Source organism: Myxocyprinus asiaticus, chromosome 4 (genome assembly GCF_019703515.2).
Source record: "Myxocyprinus asiaticus isolate MX2 ecotype Aquarium Trade chromosome 4, UBuf_Myxa_2, whole genome shotgun sequence".
Lineage (NCBI taxonomy): Eukaryota > Metazoa > Chordata > Actinopteri > Cypriniformes > Catostomidae > Myxocyprinus > Myxocyprinus asiaticus.
The window spans coordinates 54,278,426-54,297,331 of NC_059347.1; the positions used below are offsets into that span (position 1 = coordinate 54,278,426).

The 18,906-nt window shown below is 38.6% G+C and overlaps 2 protein-coding genes across 2 annotated transcripts; one reads left to right on the plus strand and one right to left on the minus strand.

Annotated features, from left to right (window-relative positions):
• Nucleotides 1-538: 538 nt before the first annotated feature.
• On the minus strand, nt 539-3,686 carry LOC127439691 (histone H2A.V). Its single transcript, XM_051695943.1, has 5 exons — nt 3,526-3,686; nt 2,421-2,498; nt 1,286-1,399; nt 1,048-1,177; nt 539-943 (listed from the first exon to the last, which is right to left on the minus strand). The coding sequence occupies exons 1-5, from the start codon at nt 3,526-3,528 to the stop codon at nt 882-884; spliced, it is 387 nt and encodes a 128-aa protein (XP_051551903.1). The 5' UTR covers nt 3,529-3,686; the 3' UTR covers nt 539-881.
• Nucleotides 3,687-7,137: 3,451 nt separating this feature from the next.
• On the plus strand, nt 7,138-10,194 carry LOC127439684 (transcriptional activator protein Pur-beta-like). The gene has a single exon (XM_051695933.1). It carries the CDS (start codon nt 7,252-7,254, stop codon nt 8,194-8,196), a length of 945 nt encoding a protein of 314 aa, XP_051551893.1. The 5' UTR covers nt 7,138-7,251; the 3' UTR covers nt 8,197-10,194.
• Nucleotides 10,195-18,906: the final 8,712 nt, after the last annotated feature.

Here is an 18,906-nt window from a genome sequence, read left to right on the forward strand (position 1 = left end):
ATGTGCTTAACTTTAATAGTTTCAAAGACTAAATGTAGCTGAATTTTATAAATTACCATTTTATTTAACCATTTAGCCTACAGATGCCAGTTTGATAAAGGCAAAAAGCTAGAATAATTTCTTCAATTTAACTAATTACTAAAATTGGGGTTTCTTTTGTACTGCTGTTGCCCTTCCAAGTTAAAATCACTTAAAATGTGCAGCCTTGCTTTAATTGCTCCACGAATAAATCCTTCTATTCACACGCTATGCAATACTTGCCATCTTTTCTAACTAGAAAATGTATATTGCTGTAGATTTATTACTAAACATAACATTTCAGATGCTCAATAACCACCACTCTATTTTAAAGAAACATATTTATGTACACAAAAGGTTTCTGTATTTATAATCCTGATAATTCTTTGGTTTGCACAAAATTTTGCACATTAAAACATCTTCCTGGTGTGCTTGTTGGCCCACCAATGTTGTCTGGAGTTTTGAAAAAAGAATGTCAAAGACAGGAAACCACTGGAGACAGAACGCAAATAAAAGCATGTCTTTTTGTATAAAATGTTTTTATCATTTCCATTTTTTCAGTATAAAACAGCTCCATAGCTCTGGCCAATTCAACAAACAATTTCACTTTCAGAGCAGGAAAGATCAGACAATTACTGTTGGTCTCTCTCTAAAATACCTGACATATGGATGGGCCATTCTAGTTTTGGCAATATAACATTAACACAAAACTCTAACAAATCACTTGTGGTTAGCTAGTATAACATTAATATTAACTTTTTTTTAAAAAGGAGAACGGATGAATGGATGAACACAAGCCGATCTGGTCACACATTCCAAATGCAAGTCCTTGAGTCCATGTCACCATTGCAACCCCAATGGGACTATGCAGTCTTCTGCTGGCCCTTCTTACCAATCAGGGACTTGTGGATATGAGGAATCACACCTGTAAGAACACATCAACAAACTTAAGTGCTTAAACCCTCATCAGCAAAGATGTTTACACATGCAACAGACAAATACATAAAAGAAACAACAATTCCAACATACCACCACCGGCAATGGTTGCCTTGATGAGGGAGTCCAACTCCTCGTCTCCACGAATTGCCAGCTGTAAATGGCGAGGAGTGATACGCTTCACCTTCAAATCTTTTGAGGCATTTCCTGCCAACTCCAAAACCTACAACAAGACTATAATGAGACTCAATTCACAGCTTTTGAAAAACAGCACTCATTTGCTTTGTTATATTCAAAGTCAACACAACAGGTGAAGAGTGTGTAGTCTTACTTCAGCTGTGAGATATTCAAGGATGGCTGCACTGTACACAGCTGCTGTTGCTCCAACACGACCATGGCTTGTAGTTCGGGTCTTTAGGTGCCTGTGGATACGTCCCACTGGAAACTACAGTTGGAGAACAGAAATATTTACAAATCCTTACAATGCATGCACTAGATCGAAGTGTATTAAAACAAACTTTATACATAAAAAAAAAAAAATCTACATTTCATATAAGCATCTCCTTAAAAATTACAGCAGCAGTGCATGCAGAAAGACAGTTATATACATATATAAGTGACTGAAATAACTTTAACCCAACAAATGACTCTTTTCTCTCCATCTATCTTAAGGGTGTTAAAGGAATAGATTAGTCAAAAATTTAAATTCTCCCATATCAATTACTCACCCTTATGTCATCCCAGATCTGTATGACTTTCTTTTGCAAAAATGTTTTTTAGAAGAATATCTCAGATCTAAGTGAATGGTGGCCTGAACTTTGAAGCTCCAAAAAGCACATAAAGGCAGCATAAACATAATCCATACGACTCCAGTGGTCTTCTGGAGCAGTCGAATCAGTTTTGGGTGAGAACAGACCGAAAAATAACCCCTTTTTCACTGTACATCTTGCCATTGCAGGCTCTAGGCACGATCATGATTTCAAGCACGATTACACTTCCTAACGCTTGACGCATGCAAAGAGCACTAGATGGCGCTAGGAAGTAATTGAGCTATAAATCATGATCGGCAAGAAGACCACATAAGTCAAGATTTATAATGGAAAAAATAAAAAGTTATATTTAGGTCTGTTCTCACCCAAAACCGATTGTATCGCTTCAGCAGAGACGATTTAAACCACTGGAGTCATATGGATTACTTGTAAACTGCCTTTGTGCTTTTTGGAGAGTCACAGTTTTGGTCACCATTCACTTGCATTGTATGGACCAAAAAGCAGAGTTATTCTTGTAAAAAGAAAAATCTTAATTTGTGTTCTGCTGTCATACACATCTGGGATGGCATGATGGAGAGTAAATGAGAATTTTCATTTTTGGCTAAACTATTCCTTTAAAACGAATGGACATGTAAACATGCATATTTGAATAGAAACCTAGCGCCGTAAATTAAGCAAACAAAAGAAAAAGCGTACCTGAAGTCCAGCTCTTTGGGAGCGAGACACTGCTTTTGCCTTGGCCTTGCCACTGTCCTTACCTGCCTTGCCTCCTGCCTGTAAAATAATGCATGTTCACTCAAATCCTTTTTTACAAGGCAAAAATTAAATGGCACAATCAATGGCAGTGTGGTTTAACTGTAACTCCATTAGTACATTAGCAATATAAAAAGCTAAAACTGGATTGAAAATTACAATTTGAATGAATAATTTGTTGGTAGCATAAGCAATATTATAAACTTCCAGCAAGCATATATCAATCTCTAATTACAATGCACGTCGAAATTAGCATTTCATTGAGTCATTTATTACTAATGCATTACTCATGGTGATTTGAAGCTTTATAACAGTAAAAACAATCAGATTTGGGGGAAACGCTCTACGTTCTGCGGAACTTGTACCGTTTCCCGCCGAGCGCACACGATTGAAACATATTCATAAGGACTGGGACGCTGTTCTCCCCTCTTATGAATGAACTGTATCCTAAAAACTTTAACCCGTACCATCTGCCACCTTATTAAATACCAATGAGTCAATTAACAGCACGTAAAGCCCCTCAAAACTCCCGCTCACGTGACATCCAAACCAAATGACTACATTTTCGCAGTAATGTATATATGTTCATCCGTGTTTCAACAAATGCACATGCACATAGGAAATGCAACATGCAATTCAAAGCGGTTAGAAGCCTGTTGCAAGCTTGGCCTCAGAATAACATGAAAATGAATGAAGTGTACATAAAGTGTTCAGCGTGAGCTCCATACTGTCGCTGATGGACGGTGTCGTTTAGCTAGCTTACCGAGCTTGCTAGGATAAATTACACAAAATGTACGCTACGCGTGTGAACAAAGCCGTTAAAAATATAACAAAGACAGGTTAAACTTACAGTAAGCCACTTAAAAGAGAATATCAGACGTCGCGTTTAATTCAATTGCAACTAAATAGAGTCTTAGCACGCGCCAATGTTAGCTTTCTAGCTCGCGATGAATTCTCTAGAAATGGTTGAAAATGATCTGTAGACCAAACGGAGAACACTTGATTTAGCTGAATAAAATATGTACACACATTTTTGAAAATAGCATACCATTACAGCGAAGTATTGTTTTGAATGGGATCCGAGGAGGTCTGGCTAAAATCTATTTCGCCTCTTGACTCGGAGGAACAATAAACCCCCTTCACTAGAAAGACCGAGGCATACCGAGCGACAACTTCAGCCAATCATGTCGGGCGTTGTTGGTTCGAATTTCGGGAAGGCCAATAAGATTTCTGCATGCATTTGCTTCTACCATCCCCCATCGATAAATGACGTTTGTACGGATAACAGGTAGGCGGGACTTGACATTGACAACGAGCCTACTGAAAAATACAGATACTATTTAGAAGACACATAATGGAGAATTGTAATTGACCAAACATCACAAAACTGTAATGCTTTGTATGCATTGTATGCAAATAATAAGGATAGTTGTTTTTCTATACAAAGATGAATAATAAAATAATCGCATAAAAACCAAATTTCTATTAAAACTGATCAACAGAGTTACAGGAGCAATATGAAACGTTGACATCAAGCGTTTAAAATGGGTTCAAATTCAAAATATTGGAGAGAGTTTTCTCCCCCGCCCCCTCCTCCCCAGACTCGAAGCTCACGCAGGTTGTCAGGTTGAGGACACGCAACAGGAACAAGCAAACTGACAATGGCAAGCGACTAGCCTTACACTGTAAGTTGATCAGCTAATGTATACGATTGCAATGTTTTTATTGTTTGCAAATTATAAACCTGCTCATGTGGATTTTGTATAACTCCACTTGTTTCAAATCTGGCAACCTGGGGTGATGAAATACATTTCAAAGTAGAATATACTGGCTGTAGCACTGTTTTCGGAGAAGCCAGTATCTCACATGTTTCCTAAATCTCTGATAACATATTATGATAATTTTATGCTTTAGTACAGTAAATATATTACATATTGCTCCTTTAAATAAGCAATTTATAAACAAAATACACAATTTATTGTCATTCATCTGATGTTTAAGAATATAATACAGTTAACTATAATAACTATTATATATATGTAACATGTTTTGGTGGTTCATACATTGTTTTAAAAAAATATATTAATTTCTGAGATTCATGTGTGTAGGTAAAAGTCAGAAAGGAAGTTCTAAATATTTAATTTGACACTTTTGTGTTATACAGTTTTCTGAAATTATGGCCTTTGCATTTATATTAATTCTATATACATAAATAAAGTATTAAACCTTAAAACCTTAACTACAACGGACAGTCAGGACTGCTGAGAGGATTATTGGTGCCCCCCTGCCCATCCTCCAAGACCTGTACATCTCCAGAGTGAGGAAACGTGCAGGTAGAATCACTCTGGACCCCACACACCCTGCCCACTCCCTCTTTAAACTGTTGCCCTCTGGCCGGCGCTACAGAGCACTGAGCGCCAGGACATCCAGGCACAAGAACAGTTTTACCCTCATGACTCCCCCATAGTGCAATAATGTAAATACAAATCTCGTGTACATATGTAAATTCACATATTTAATTCTTACACTTGCACATGTACATACACCATTCTGTTATATATCCTATTATATGTCTATTTATACACTTACCTTGTTTTATATTCAGTCTCACTGTAATGTTCTGTGTGCACTTGTTCATCCTATCACCAAAAATAAATAAATAAATAAATAAATAAAATCCTTGTGTACTTGAGGACGATTGGCAATAAAGCTAATTCTGATTCTGGTTCTGATACTTATATTATTATAAATGCACGTTCTTGTAATTTACTGTAGCCAGACGCTCACGCCCCGGTCAGTATTTTTCCATTAAAAAAGTTTTACTCCTAAAGAAATGAATTGTAATTTTGAAACATATGTATACAATCATGACCACTCATATGAGATGAAGACTCTAGTTATATCAGTAGCCTAATAAAAGCTTTTTTATTCTACAAGGGGCAGGGGCGCCCTCATGGGGGCTGCCATTTTAGAATCACATGACCAGCTGAATACTACTTGCTTAATCACAGTAACCGCCTTGTCATTAGACACTTTCACTCTTGGATTAAATTCATCATGGCTGACTGTGAATAGTGAATTTCTACAGTGGCATCTGTAACTGTAAAACTTTTGATTTTGAATTATGCTGCATCCACACCACTAGGTGTCACTGTAACTCCAAGATGACAAAAACAAAAAGTTCACCTTTAAAGTCATCCGAGATAAAATCAACGAGATATCATTAAAAAAAAAAAATAAATAAAAAAAAAAAAATATATATATATATCTTTAAATATGTAAAAAAAAAAATAAAAAAAATAATGCATTTACAAAAAATAAATTAAAAAAATGCAATTCTAAGTTGTTATTTGTATATCTGAAAGAGTAGAAAATGGTGCAATGCTACTGTAGTTCGGTATCTAAGCGAAGTCTACATGAACTGTCAAGTGTTAGCAGGCTTGGGGAGTAACGGAATACTTGTAACGTGTTACGTAATCAGGATACAAAAAGTGTACATAAAACCGTATTCAGATTACAGTTACATTTGGTAAAAACTGGGATTACAATTTTCAATATATAAAAAAATAAACAAAAGATCATCCTGACATAAAATCACGTGAATCTAGCGCAATTTACTGTCGCATGTGTAAATAACACCTGTCTCACATCAACACACTGCACTCTGGAGGCAAACGTGGTCAAACCATTAAAAGGGCTGTTCCATCGCAATGGCCAATGGAGGACTATTATAATTTTTGTGTAAAATTTTGTCTCTTCAGTGGAGAAAAGGGAACAACATTACAGTTCAGTGCAATTTACCTTCCAGCTGTGAAGATGCTGTCATTTTCCAAGGACCCGACATATAATTTAAAGGTAAGACCAACACGAAAATCACGTTAGCAAGGATAGCTAAAATTAGTCATAATTTGACATGTTCCCTAACTTCGCCATCCGACCGTCTGTCGATCGTTTTCGCGTAAGCAGGAATAGAAGCAGAGAAACGACCACTCCCCCCGGCGAACGGCCCGCGTTCCGGTACACCGGACGCCTACTGTCAAAACTTTAGTGTGACTTCTAACTTCCATCTTAACTTCAGCTGAAACTCTAAAATTGTTCTCTGAAATGCTTTCATGTTGTAATGACAACAATAATTGCAACAGCATTTATTTTTTATTTTTTTTTAAAAATCCAGAACGGCCCGCATTCCGGTACACCGGATGCCTACTGTCAAAAATTTATATGATTTTGATACTAATTATAAATGTATTTTTAAGAATAGTTCAAAAGTATGGGTGAAGGAGAAATACTGGCAAATGTAACATTATATAAATAGGAAGATATTTATAAAATAGAAAGTAGGAATAAGTAAATCAAGACACACTAGAAAGGTTTAAATCTATTTTGATGTATTCTTTAAAACAAGATGACAGGCACTGGGGACATTAATAATAATTATGATGATGAAGATAGCATGTGATCTGCCACAGAAATACCTTTCAGATTACTATTTTGAATGTGGATGGCTAATAACTGCGTATAGGCAGGAGAAAAAATATGGGGAGATAGGACCCCCCCTGTGAGCAGCGCCTTTTTCAACGGTGCTGTAGTAGAGAAAGCGAGTGTGTAAGTGACATCTCTACCGACCAATCACAAGGCGTCATCAAGTCAGTGACGTATCTACAACAATGGCCCAATCATACAACGTTCTCAGTGTAAAACGTGCCTCTGATTAGGTCAGGAGGCGGAGGCTGTCGAAATACGGGTGGGAAAAAAAACAACGCCGCTCTGGGTGATGGTGAAGATGGCGGATGGGGATAGTGGGAGTGAGCGCGGTGGAAGCAGCGGTGGCGGAGGAGGGGGTGGAGGTAACAGCTTCCAGCCTTTCCAGAGGGATCAGGAGACCCAGGAGCTGGCGTCCAAGCGCCTCGACATCCAAAACAAACGCTTCTACCTGGACGTGAAGCAAAACTCGAAGGGCAGGTTCATCAAGATCGCCGAGGTCGGCGCTGGGGGCTCCAAAAGTCGGCTGACACTTTCCATGTCAGTCGCGGCGGAGTTTCGGGACTACCTGGGTGATTTCATTGAGCACTACGCCCAGCTCGGGCCCAGCACCCCGGAGCAGATCGCCCTGTCCTCGGGCGGCGAGGACGGCGGGCCTAGACGGGCCTTGAAGAGCGAGTTTCTAGTGAGGGAAAACCGCAAATACTACCTCGATTTGAAGGAGAACCAGCGGGGGAGGTTCCTTCGGATCCGTCAGACTGTCAACCGTGGGCCTGGTGGGTTTGGCATCGGGGGAGGAGGAGGAGGAGGAGGTGTGCCTGGGGGTGGCATGCAATCCGGGCAAACCATTGCCCTTCCTGCTCAGGGTCTCATCGAGTTCCGCGACGCCTTGGCCAAGCTCATCGATGACTACGGCGGGGACGACGAGGAGCTGGTTGGGGGTGGCTGCGCCGGGGGTTACGGGGAGCTTCCCGAGGGCACGTCGATCACGGTGGACTCGAAGCGGTTCTTCTTCGACGTGGGCTCCAACAAGTACGGCGTGTTTCTGCGGGTGAGCGAGGTGAAACCCAGTTACAGAAACTCTATCACGATTCCCTTCAAAGCTTGGAGCAAGTTCGGGGGAGCTTTCTGCCGCTACGCCGAGGAGATGAAGGAGATCCAGGAGCGGCATAAAGATAAAGCGTATGACCGGAGAGGAGGCGAGGAGTCGGAGGGGGACGACTTGGATGACGACTGACCCGGCAGTCGGGTGTTCCGTTGCTCGGGCGACCCCTCAGCGAAAGATTCACATGCATGAAACGAAACGAACCCTAATGCTCAAACCATGGCGAATAAAAGATGTTTGACTGAGAAACACTGTTATGTATATGTAAGAGAAACCTGTTTAAAAAGCAGTATAGAGTTACCCATTTAACTCAAAAACTGTTCACAAATGAGTCAGCGGGACATTTAGTGTTAGTGTATCAAGCTATGATGATATCTCTGCTATAAGTGTTTTTGGTGTTGTACCATATGATGGAGAGCAAGCCAGCATCATCCGAATGACATGATGTGAATCTCATAGTTAGCTCATTCAGGAAGTGTTCTCTGAAAATGTGTATAAAACAGTATAAAAGGTTATTCAGCTTGTGGACACAGAATACAGTTCAAGCAACAATGCTAGAAACAGTTAAAATGGTGCTATGAAACAGTACTCCACCACCCCGCTGAGTATTAAGGTTGGGTGCATTTTATTTTGTTTTCCTCCTGTTTCTTGTCAGGATCGGATGTAGGGATGAATGTATGTAATAATTGCTATAGAATGTGTGCATCGAAATTGGGAAGTGGATTGCACACACAGAAAATATGCTGATGCCACTTTGCTCCTCTGTTGCTAAATTGATTAGGCTATTTGAAAGAGAATAATACCAGATTATATAGGTTTTGTCGAATGTTATGTCCACGTTAGACTGGAAGGTTAATATCAGTCCATCTGATTTTCAAATTAGAGGTTTTTGAATTGAGCATGAGGAGCGTTTTGATGATTTAACTGGAAAGCGAATCAAATGTAGAACAACACCCAACTGTGTTTAAATAGATTTATTTTTAAAAACAGTATAAAGAAATGTATATCTATATCTATACAGAATTATATTTATATAGAGACATAGAATCAATTATAAATGCTTCCTTAACAGGCTACTTAAAACTCGGATGCAATTATACAGGGGAATGTTTCTTACTGGTTTTCCATACATTTCCTATAGTCCTCATGGTTGGAAGAGCACAGGAAAAATGACAAATTTAAGAAGTAGACTATACTAACTGGACTTGACAGTGAACTCTTTTTAGTTTGTACCCCTTTTCCCTTTTTCAAAAACAATCTCTTCCTCCCATATTTCTAAGTTACGTTTAAGTGTTACATTTCTGACCTCCAAGAAGAGATCTGCATTCTGTCTTCTAGATCTCTCAAATTGTGTGTGTCTGTCAAACTTTTTCAACCTCCCCCTTTTTATTTTGTTCTTATTGCTGTGAGTGGATGTTATCAATTTTTAAATTGACAAGTGAAAAAGGAGTGATATTCCATGATTTGCAAATAGTGTCATTTGACACAATCCTGGTAAAATGTTGTCATTTATTTACATTAAAACCCTTTCCTGACCTTTTTTTATTTTGATTTCTAGGCCTTCTCAGCCACAAGGATTAGCCATACACACCACCTGTGAGCCATAGCGATTTTTCTTACTAATTTTAAATTAAAATCCACATGAGTTTTGACCTCATTCTTGTCTGCACTGTGTTATGTGATAAAGGCAGCTGTTCAATCATGTGTGTTTTGCTGTAATTCTCGACAAACTTCATTTGAACAATAAATAGAATTTCTTTGCTGAGAACGTGAGGGTTTGAATTTAAAATTGTTCATTTTGTTTATTGTTTTGCGACCAGTGACTGATTAATTTTGTTTAGGGAGCTAAATAAAATGCACATTGTGGGAGATCAACGGGGCATCCAATTACTGTCAGGAGAATACAATCTAAAGTAATTATATTTATATGTTACAAAATGTGAATCACTGACCTTTCATAATGTTCAGTCCTTAAAGGGATAGTTCGCCCAAATATGTGCATTCTGTCATCATTTATTCACTCTTATATTCAAAATCTGATTGACTTCCGTCAGTGCACAAGATGTAAAAAAAAAAAACATGCAATAAAAGTGAATTGTGACTGAAGCAAATATTCTGCCTAACATCTCCTTTTGTATTCCATGGAAGAAAGTCATAGGGTGAGTAAATAATGATAGAATTTTCAACTGTCCCTTTTACCTCCAGCAACGCTCAGCTTCAAGCATCTTAGCAGCGCTAAATCAGAACTTGAGTTATTGTGCTGCTATTTCTTTTTGCATTAGGATTTCTAGTGATTAATTCATTGATGAGAGTTTACAGAAGATGCCCTAGATAGCCAGAATTAAATATCCCAGAATACATCTGAATACATGCATAGGCTACTGATGTCTGAGTATAAAATGACTGCTACTTCAGAGAGCCTGTTTTTTGTGTGCAATGGAATCTTGCAAAACTCTCCGTTTGTTCCACTTCATGGATTCGGATTGGCCTCAAGGACATTGGAAGCAATTTCTGTAAAGTGTTTTTTGCTTGGGATGGTTTAGATGATGATAACTCTGAAATGGACTCTTATTAATGGAGCTTGCTAAGGCAAGCCAAGCATTATATACCGTAAAAGGTGACCATGTTACAGTAATGATAATCATCACTGAAAAAAACTATGGGAAAAGTAAAAGTACATGGTATATGATAATTGGTGGGCAATGCAACAAAAATCTTAGTGGTACTAAATGTAGGCTTTATTTTCTTTATGCAAAATATAATTTCAGATTTTCTTTGGATTGATTTGTGGTTATATGGCCAGGCAATTTTCTTTACAGATTTCATGAGAATAACTCTTGTCACGTAAATTGCAATTACCAGAACAGCAAGAAAACAAGGCTAGTGCCTAGGGAAATGGATGCCGAGTCCTACATGCAACACTCTGTCTAGTTGTGCAAGACTGTGAACATTACTTTGGCGTTTGGACTTCATACACAGAATTTGATGTTGTTGATATGCTAGTGCACAGGCAGTTATTTTGGCTTCAGTGAAGAATGAGTGTGCCTTTTAACAATGAAGAATGAGTGTGCCTTTTAATCATGAGTGAATTTCCCCAGCAGTCTAAATAAATAACCCATAGTCATGCACACAAAACGGCTGGTTTGCTCAATTGCACAGAATACCACATAACTTATAAGAAACTACATATGATTGATGCTTCACATCAAAGGGCAATAATTATCATAGCATGCACTGTACTGCTGCTGATACTGTACTGACAGAATAATAATTTATAATTCATGTACTCCCTTTTTGCACAACTACTGCTTTTCAACTGCAGAATGCATTATGCATTAAAATATGATTAGACGCATCTTTACTTCCTCAGTTCGCTGGCTGTCGCGTGGACGTGCTTGTGGGTTTCTTTTTCTTAGATCTTCAATGGTCATGAAAATTCTATATCATCATAACCACGCACTGCAAGACTGTAAAAACCTCTTAAAACGGCATACCTTTTTGATGCTTTGTAACGAGACCATCAAGCAGCTGCATGGCTCTGCGTCAATGTGTAATAGACCAGAAAAAATGTCAACCGCTAGAAATGCATCAAGTATCATGTCTATCGCGGTTGTGCAAAATCCGTGGCAATGCACGTTCCCAAAAATCATTGTATTATAATCATAATTTTGCATTTCTCACGGCCATCTATGATTGCTCTCTCTCTCGCGCACACGAGAAAACACAGAGCGCGAGGATAGAGAGCGCGCATCCATGGCGGTTTAGAAAATATAGACATTAAGTATATAAGTAGAGTGGGCTTCAAGGTAAAAAGGTTGGAAACCACTGGTCTGGCGCATATTTTCGTAGATAAACAATAAAACAAACAGCATATAGGCATATACAGACGCAGAATTGCTTCTTTGTGGTAGTTTGTCATATAAAATATGTTAACATTGTATAACTTTCATGAATAACCCGTTAAGCATTATTACATTATAGATAGTTAAAACTGAAAATACATTAATGTAGTTATGAATGTCATGAAAGTTTGATTTGAAAGATTTAAGTGTTGATGAACTAGCTACTAATCTGTTAAGAATTAGGACAACCTACAGTATATGTTTGTTAATGGCAAATGGAAGTAAAAATTATTATTAGTTTATTAGTGGCTTAAGGAGAACCGTCAGGACTTATGTAGTTTAGTGCTGGCTGTAAGGTCAATTTAAGAAATAATCATTTGAAAAAGATTTATCAGAGAAGATTTCCTTCTCTGATAAATGGTAGCTCAGTGGTTAAGGCTCTGGCTTACTGATCAGAAGGTCAGGGGTTCAAGCCCCAGCACTGCCAAGGATGCCACTGTTGGGCCCTTGAGCAAGGGGTGCTGTATCATGGCTGACCCTGCACTCTGACCCCAGCCTAGCTGGGATATGTGAAAAGGAGAATTTCACTGTATATGTGCAAATGTATAATGTGTGATAAATAAAGAAAATTAATTAATTACAGCTAAACACAACATCCCCCAAAAACCTCAAGGGGTGGGGACCCCCCATAAGACTGGAATCAATTCAGGCACTGGCTTGAGCCTAACTTTCCACATGATCCTTTCTCTCTTTCATTTGACTCAGTAAAAGATTGAAAAAAAAAAAGTCACAACCACCACTGCACCATTTTACAAATGTATGAAATTAACAATGTCCTTCTTCCATCTTGGTTCCCATATCGTTCTGCATCAGTAATGGGATAAACCCAATGACCTCTGTCTAACGTGATTTTTCAATCAGTGATAGTACGATTCACACACACACACACACATGCTAAGCTTCGCCCATCCTCTCACTGAAAAGACAGTTCAAGGGAACGCAATTCCAGGTCTGCCAGAGCTTCCGTGATTTAGGAGATTATTTCACATTCTCTGACATCCTGCTGAGATGAGGATAAGAAACTGCCCAACACAGCTGTCAGTCAGATTCATACTGAACAGTCGCTCTTAATCCACTAATCCTGGGAGACATCCATTCACCTTGCAGTGTTTATATGCTCGGCAAAGCAGTTACCCTTTTGCACAAAGCCATAACCAATTTACATTGGTTACATTTTAGCTTCATTGAAATTATGTGACTGTGGCAGCATTTTTGTGAAATGGCATTACATGGTTCATTTTACAGTATGTATTGCACCAGTTATGAGGTGAAATGTGAGGTGCTTAAAGCAAGCTCCGATTTCGCCAAAATAGATGAAGTTTTTAAGGTTAATGTTCTATCGAGTTTCAAATCAACAAACCTACCTCCCTACCCTAAACCTAAAACCTAAAGAGTTAGTTTACACAAAAATTAAAATTCTCTCATGATTTACTCACCCTCATGTCATCCCAGATGTGTATGATTTTCTTTCTTCCGCAGAACACAAATGAAGATTTTTATAAGAATATCTCAGCTCTGTAGGTCCATACAATGAGTGAATGGGTGCCAACATTTTGAAGCTCCAAAATCCACTTTAGGGCAATATAAAAGTATTCCAGACAACTCTGGTGGTTAAATCCATGTCTTTTGAAGCTATATGATACATGTGAGTGAGAAACAGATACATATTTAAGTCCTTTTTCCTTCACTTTCACTTTCACTTTCTCCTTCTTCTGTTTTTGGTGATTCACATTGTTCCTGCATATCGCCCCCTACTGGACAGGGAGAAGAATTTATGTTAAAAAATTAATTTAAATACTGATCTGTTTCTCACCCACACCTATCATATAGCATCTGAAACCATGGATTTAACCACTGGAGTCATATGGATTACTTTTAGGCTCCTTTTATTTGGATTTTGGAGCTTTACAATTTTGGCACCCATTTACTTGCATTGTATGGACCTACAGAGTTAAAATATTCTTCTAAAAATCTTCATTTGTGTTCTGCAGAAGAAAGTAAGTCATACTCATCTGGAATGCCAGGAGGATGAGTAAGTCATGAGAGAATGTTCATTTTTGGGTGAACTATCCCTTTAACCACTAGTGTCATAAAAGCAAATGTGAGATCGAAAATGCAATTGCTAGAGCATCCACGTCATTTAATGATGCTTTAATGACACTTTTAGCTCACCTGTTGACTTGTGTGCTCTTCAGGACTCGTACTCCGGTCCATCATAATCTCAACGCTCTTATCATTTGAGCTACTACACAATTTGATCATGCTTGATTAAGCTTGTAAGTGTAGTTGGTTATGTAATGCAAATGTTAAAATGTATCACCTAAATAGTCATTATTGTTCATTTCACCAGGAAACTGCTGCAATGCGTACGTCGAGCCAAGCAAAAAAACATTTAGCAAAAATTTTGGTATAGTAACGTGATTCTATGAGACCAGGTTGCTGTATGGACGGCTTTCAATAAAAAAGTTTTGGCCCTCAATTAATAATTATGTTAATTCAATGGTAATTGTCAACAGTGTATTTAAACCATAACATTACTTTAAACTCAGGTCCATGCAATTAGTATGCTGAAATTTGCTAAGGATAAAAGTGTAAAACAAAATGTCAACCTACAAATAAGTAAGAACAAAGAGGGATTCTGATTTGGAGGCAAGAATAATACACCAACATGCTGAAAGTGAGGAACTGGAGGAGCTGGTGTACTCAGGAGGGCATCAGAGGGATGTGACTCATGACAGAGAAGCTTTTGTGTGTCCTGCTGGGTTTCCAGGGCTATATTTAGCTTTCGTGTTGCCATGTATGTTCGCTGTATGCAGAAAGAAGCTCCCCTCCCGTTTACCTAGACCCACACACACAATCTCTTATGTTTTTTTAAGGCCAGATTTGTGGTATATGAAAAAGCATTGTTCCTCAGTGAAAGCAATACAAAAATCCTTAATAATCTGTTAATTACAAGAAAACTTCGTCATATACTGTAATTTCCCCAGTTTTCTAAAGCTGATACATTTCTGTAAGGGTAGATATGCTATTTCATGTTGTCTACATGCTGCCATTCATACAAAAAAGTGATACATTGCTTTAAAAATATGTTTATTTGGAAATCTGACTGTGCATTAGTACAGTATATTGTCAGTCGAACACCATGATGTATACTATCCAGGATAGTATTCTCTGTTCACATTTGAATACAAAATCAGAATAAATTCACATTTTAAATTTAAGTCTTGCGATAGTTTTTGCATCACATTTGCGTACATGTTTCACCCACCTAAACATCATTTGTGTGTAAAGTCATGTGGGTCTGTAAAAACAAGAGGGTGAGAAAATTATGACTGAATTTTAATTTTTGGGTTAACTATCCCTTTAATAATAATAATAATAATAATAAAAGAAATACATAAGCACATATAAAAAATACAGTCTAGCTCATTCTTATAAAACAGCACAAGTGTAAATTTGCTAGTTGTTTTTTTGTCAAGTTATTTAGCTGCTTTGGCTTTTTCAAAACACCGTTAATATAGGCTAAATGTGCAAAATAATACGAGGAAGGGAATAATGCATGAGATGGAGCATTTATAGACTACACCCACTGCATATGTGCAAAACACATTAATGACAAAAGTTGCCCTCAGCGCTCATCTGCTTTACCTTGTCTAATAGCCCTCCTTGCTGAGCAGAACTCGAATCAGATAAGATAAACATCAGGCAACAGCAATGCGACATCTGAGCCTGCATCTCCACTTACTCGCCACCAGAGATCACCCTTGTCTGAGTTCTAACTGGTTCATCGAGGGTGCCTCTCAAAAATGTTGTTTTTATTAAACACAGTAGAAACATGAATTTACAGTGGTATTTATAAGTGCAAATGAATGCAAAGTAAAGTAAGGCACATTAACAAATTGAAATGAAAAAAAAAAAAGAACAAATAGAGGTATTTTTATTAATCTTCTAACAAACCCACGTCCTGTACAATACTGGCAAATTTGCAGGCTTGTTTATTTTTCATACATTTTAAGGATGGGAAATAGTAATGTATAACATCTTTTTTTGTACACTCGACATTCTTCTTGAAACAACATGATGCACGCATAAATTCTCCTCCACATCTGGCACAACAGTTTAAATTCACATTATAGAGTTGCAGTTTAAATAAACCACAAATTTCACAAACTTCAAAAGTGCAGGAATAGGCTATATTAATTAATCAACTTTCAAGAACAATAATGGCTGATCTTTTAAATGTGCACTTAGCAAAGTTTGTGTCATCTTGGACTTTCAGGCCCCATTCCAACCTTTAACAAGTGTTTCATATCCGGAGAGTATCTGGATACTCTTTAGCTGGATTGCATTTACACTTTGCAGTCAAATGCGCCTCCACTGTGATCAGATCAAAATTATCTGTGCAAAATGGAAAACACTACTTACATATTACATTCAGAGACTGTTGTAACTAAAAATTCTCCATCTGTAAAAACATTGACGGATAATTCAAATGCATTCTAACACTTTAGCAGTCAGGGTTTTTTCTTCATTGAAAATTTTTTGGTGGATGCCAAAGCTAAATTACGTGTCGCTGAAAAATAATGTAATGATATTTGTCTCGTGTTCTGCATTTTTCTAAATGTGCTTCATCTGAAACGCACCAGTGTAGATTGGTTTCATGTGTGCATGATTAGAAGACAGGAGTGTGACGTGAGCGAGTGGGGATATGAAGAGAGAAACATGATGTGCATTTCAATGGAATAATTCATGGACTATTGTTCATTATTTGTGTAACAAGATTGCAAAACAGCAGTGTATGTTGTCAGAGCCAGTCAGAGCCTTTTGGGGGCCCTAAGCAAAAACTTGCGTGGGGGCCTCCGTCAGTATGTTCATAACTATACTTATAATGTCTTTGACAGTGTGGGGGGCCTGTGGCAGATCAGGGGCCCTAAGCAACTTGCTTAGTTTGCCTATAGGGAGGACCAGTACTGTATGTTGTGTTTTTCACATTGCAATGGCTGAATGCAGAAAAAGTCAAGAACACACTCAACACAGTGCTTTAACAATGCTGACTGTTGCGCAACCTCATCACATAATTCATTACTTACGTAGTTGTATCCGGATAACGAAATGCATTTGCATTTACACCTTTATTATATGCGGCCAGAATCCATCCCAGACCATCTCCGAATGTGGTTTCAGTGATCCGATCTGTGATTTCCTTTCAAAATTATTATTAATTTCTTTATGGATCAAATGTTTTGAATGAGGAAATATTACTGAGTGCATCTTTAAATGAATATTCCGGGTTCAATACAAGTTATACTCAGCAGCATCTGTGGCAGAATATTGATTACCACAAAAAAAAAAAAAAAAAAAAAAAAAATATCGTGTTTACAGTACGGCACTTACAATGGAAGTGAATGGGGCTAGTTCATAAATGCTAAAATAGCCTACTGTTTCAAAAGTAGCCACAATACCTAAACATTGTACTTGTTAACATGAAAAAAAAAAAATCACTTACTAAACTTATCTGTGTAAAGTTATAGCCAATATTACAACTTTGTTGTCATAACGACGTAACACTAGTTAACTCTGTGTGGTGATGGGGGCATGGCCGAGCAACGTCTGTGGGGAGTGAGGCCGGGAGTGGAAGAGCAGTAAGGATTGACACCTGTGGGAAATCACCTCTAACAGCTGTTTTATGTTGCAGTGAGAGCTGGAGAGGGATAAAAGGGCAGTCCAAACCACCGGAGGAGAGAGAGAGACACACACACAAAGCTGACTGTGTGTGCATTTATGTTGAGCTGAAAAGCAACCCGTTTGTGTTAAGTTGAAAAGTATTGTTAATAAAAAGACTCACATTGGATTGTCTACCCGGCTCCAACTTTCTCCTTCAGTGGTGTCGAAACCCAAGAATTAGGAGGAAGAAAACGCTGTCACGGAGTCCTCGTTGCTGGCCGAAGTGTTCAAGACCCTCATCAGCATCCACCAAGCCCAAAATCAGTCTCTGCTTGAGCTTCGTATGGAACAGGAACAGCAGTTTCAGGCTCTCTTCCAGGCTCAAGCAGAGGACCGGCAGGTGCTACGGAGCTTGGTACACCAGAAGGGATCTTCAGCCGCAACCCTGCACCCACCCATGGCCGTGCCGCACGCCACCCTGACCAAGATGGGACCTCAGGATGACCAGGATGCTTTTATCGAGCTCTTCGAGCAGACGTCTGAATCCTGGAAGTGGCCGAGTACCCAGTGGGCGGTCCTCCTACTGCCACCGTTGTCTGGGGAAGCTCAACTTATGGCCCAACAACTTCCTGCGGCCAACCTCATGGTGTACGAAAATCTGAAGAAAGTCATTCATTTAGCCAAAGCTAAATTACGTGTCGCTGAAAAATAATGTAATGATATTTGTCTCGTGTTCTGCATTTTTCTAAATGTGCTTCATCTGAAGCGCACCAGTGTAGATTGGTTTCATGTGTGCATGATTAGAAGACAGGAGTGAGACGTGAGCGAGTGGGGATATGAAGAGAGAAACATGATGTGCATTTCAATGGAATAATTCATGGACTATTGTTCATTATTTGTGTAACAAGATTGCAAAACAGCAGTGTATGTTGTCAGAGCCAGTCAGAGCCTTTTGGGGGCCCTAAGCAAAAACTTGCGTGGGGGCCTCCGTCAGTATGTTCATAACTATACTTATAATGTCTTTGACAGTGTGGGGGGCCTGTGGCAGATCAGGGGCCCTAAGCAACTTGCTTAGTTTGCCTATAGGGAGGACCAGTACTGTATGTTGTGTTTTTCACATTGCAATGGCTGAATGCAGAAAAAGTCAAGAACACACTCAACACAGTGCTTTAACAATGCTGACTGTTGCGCAACCTCATCACATAATTCATTACTTACGTAGTTGTATCCGGATAACGAAATGCATTTGCATTTACACCTTTATTATATGCGGCCA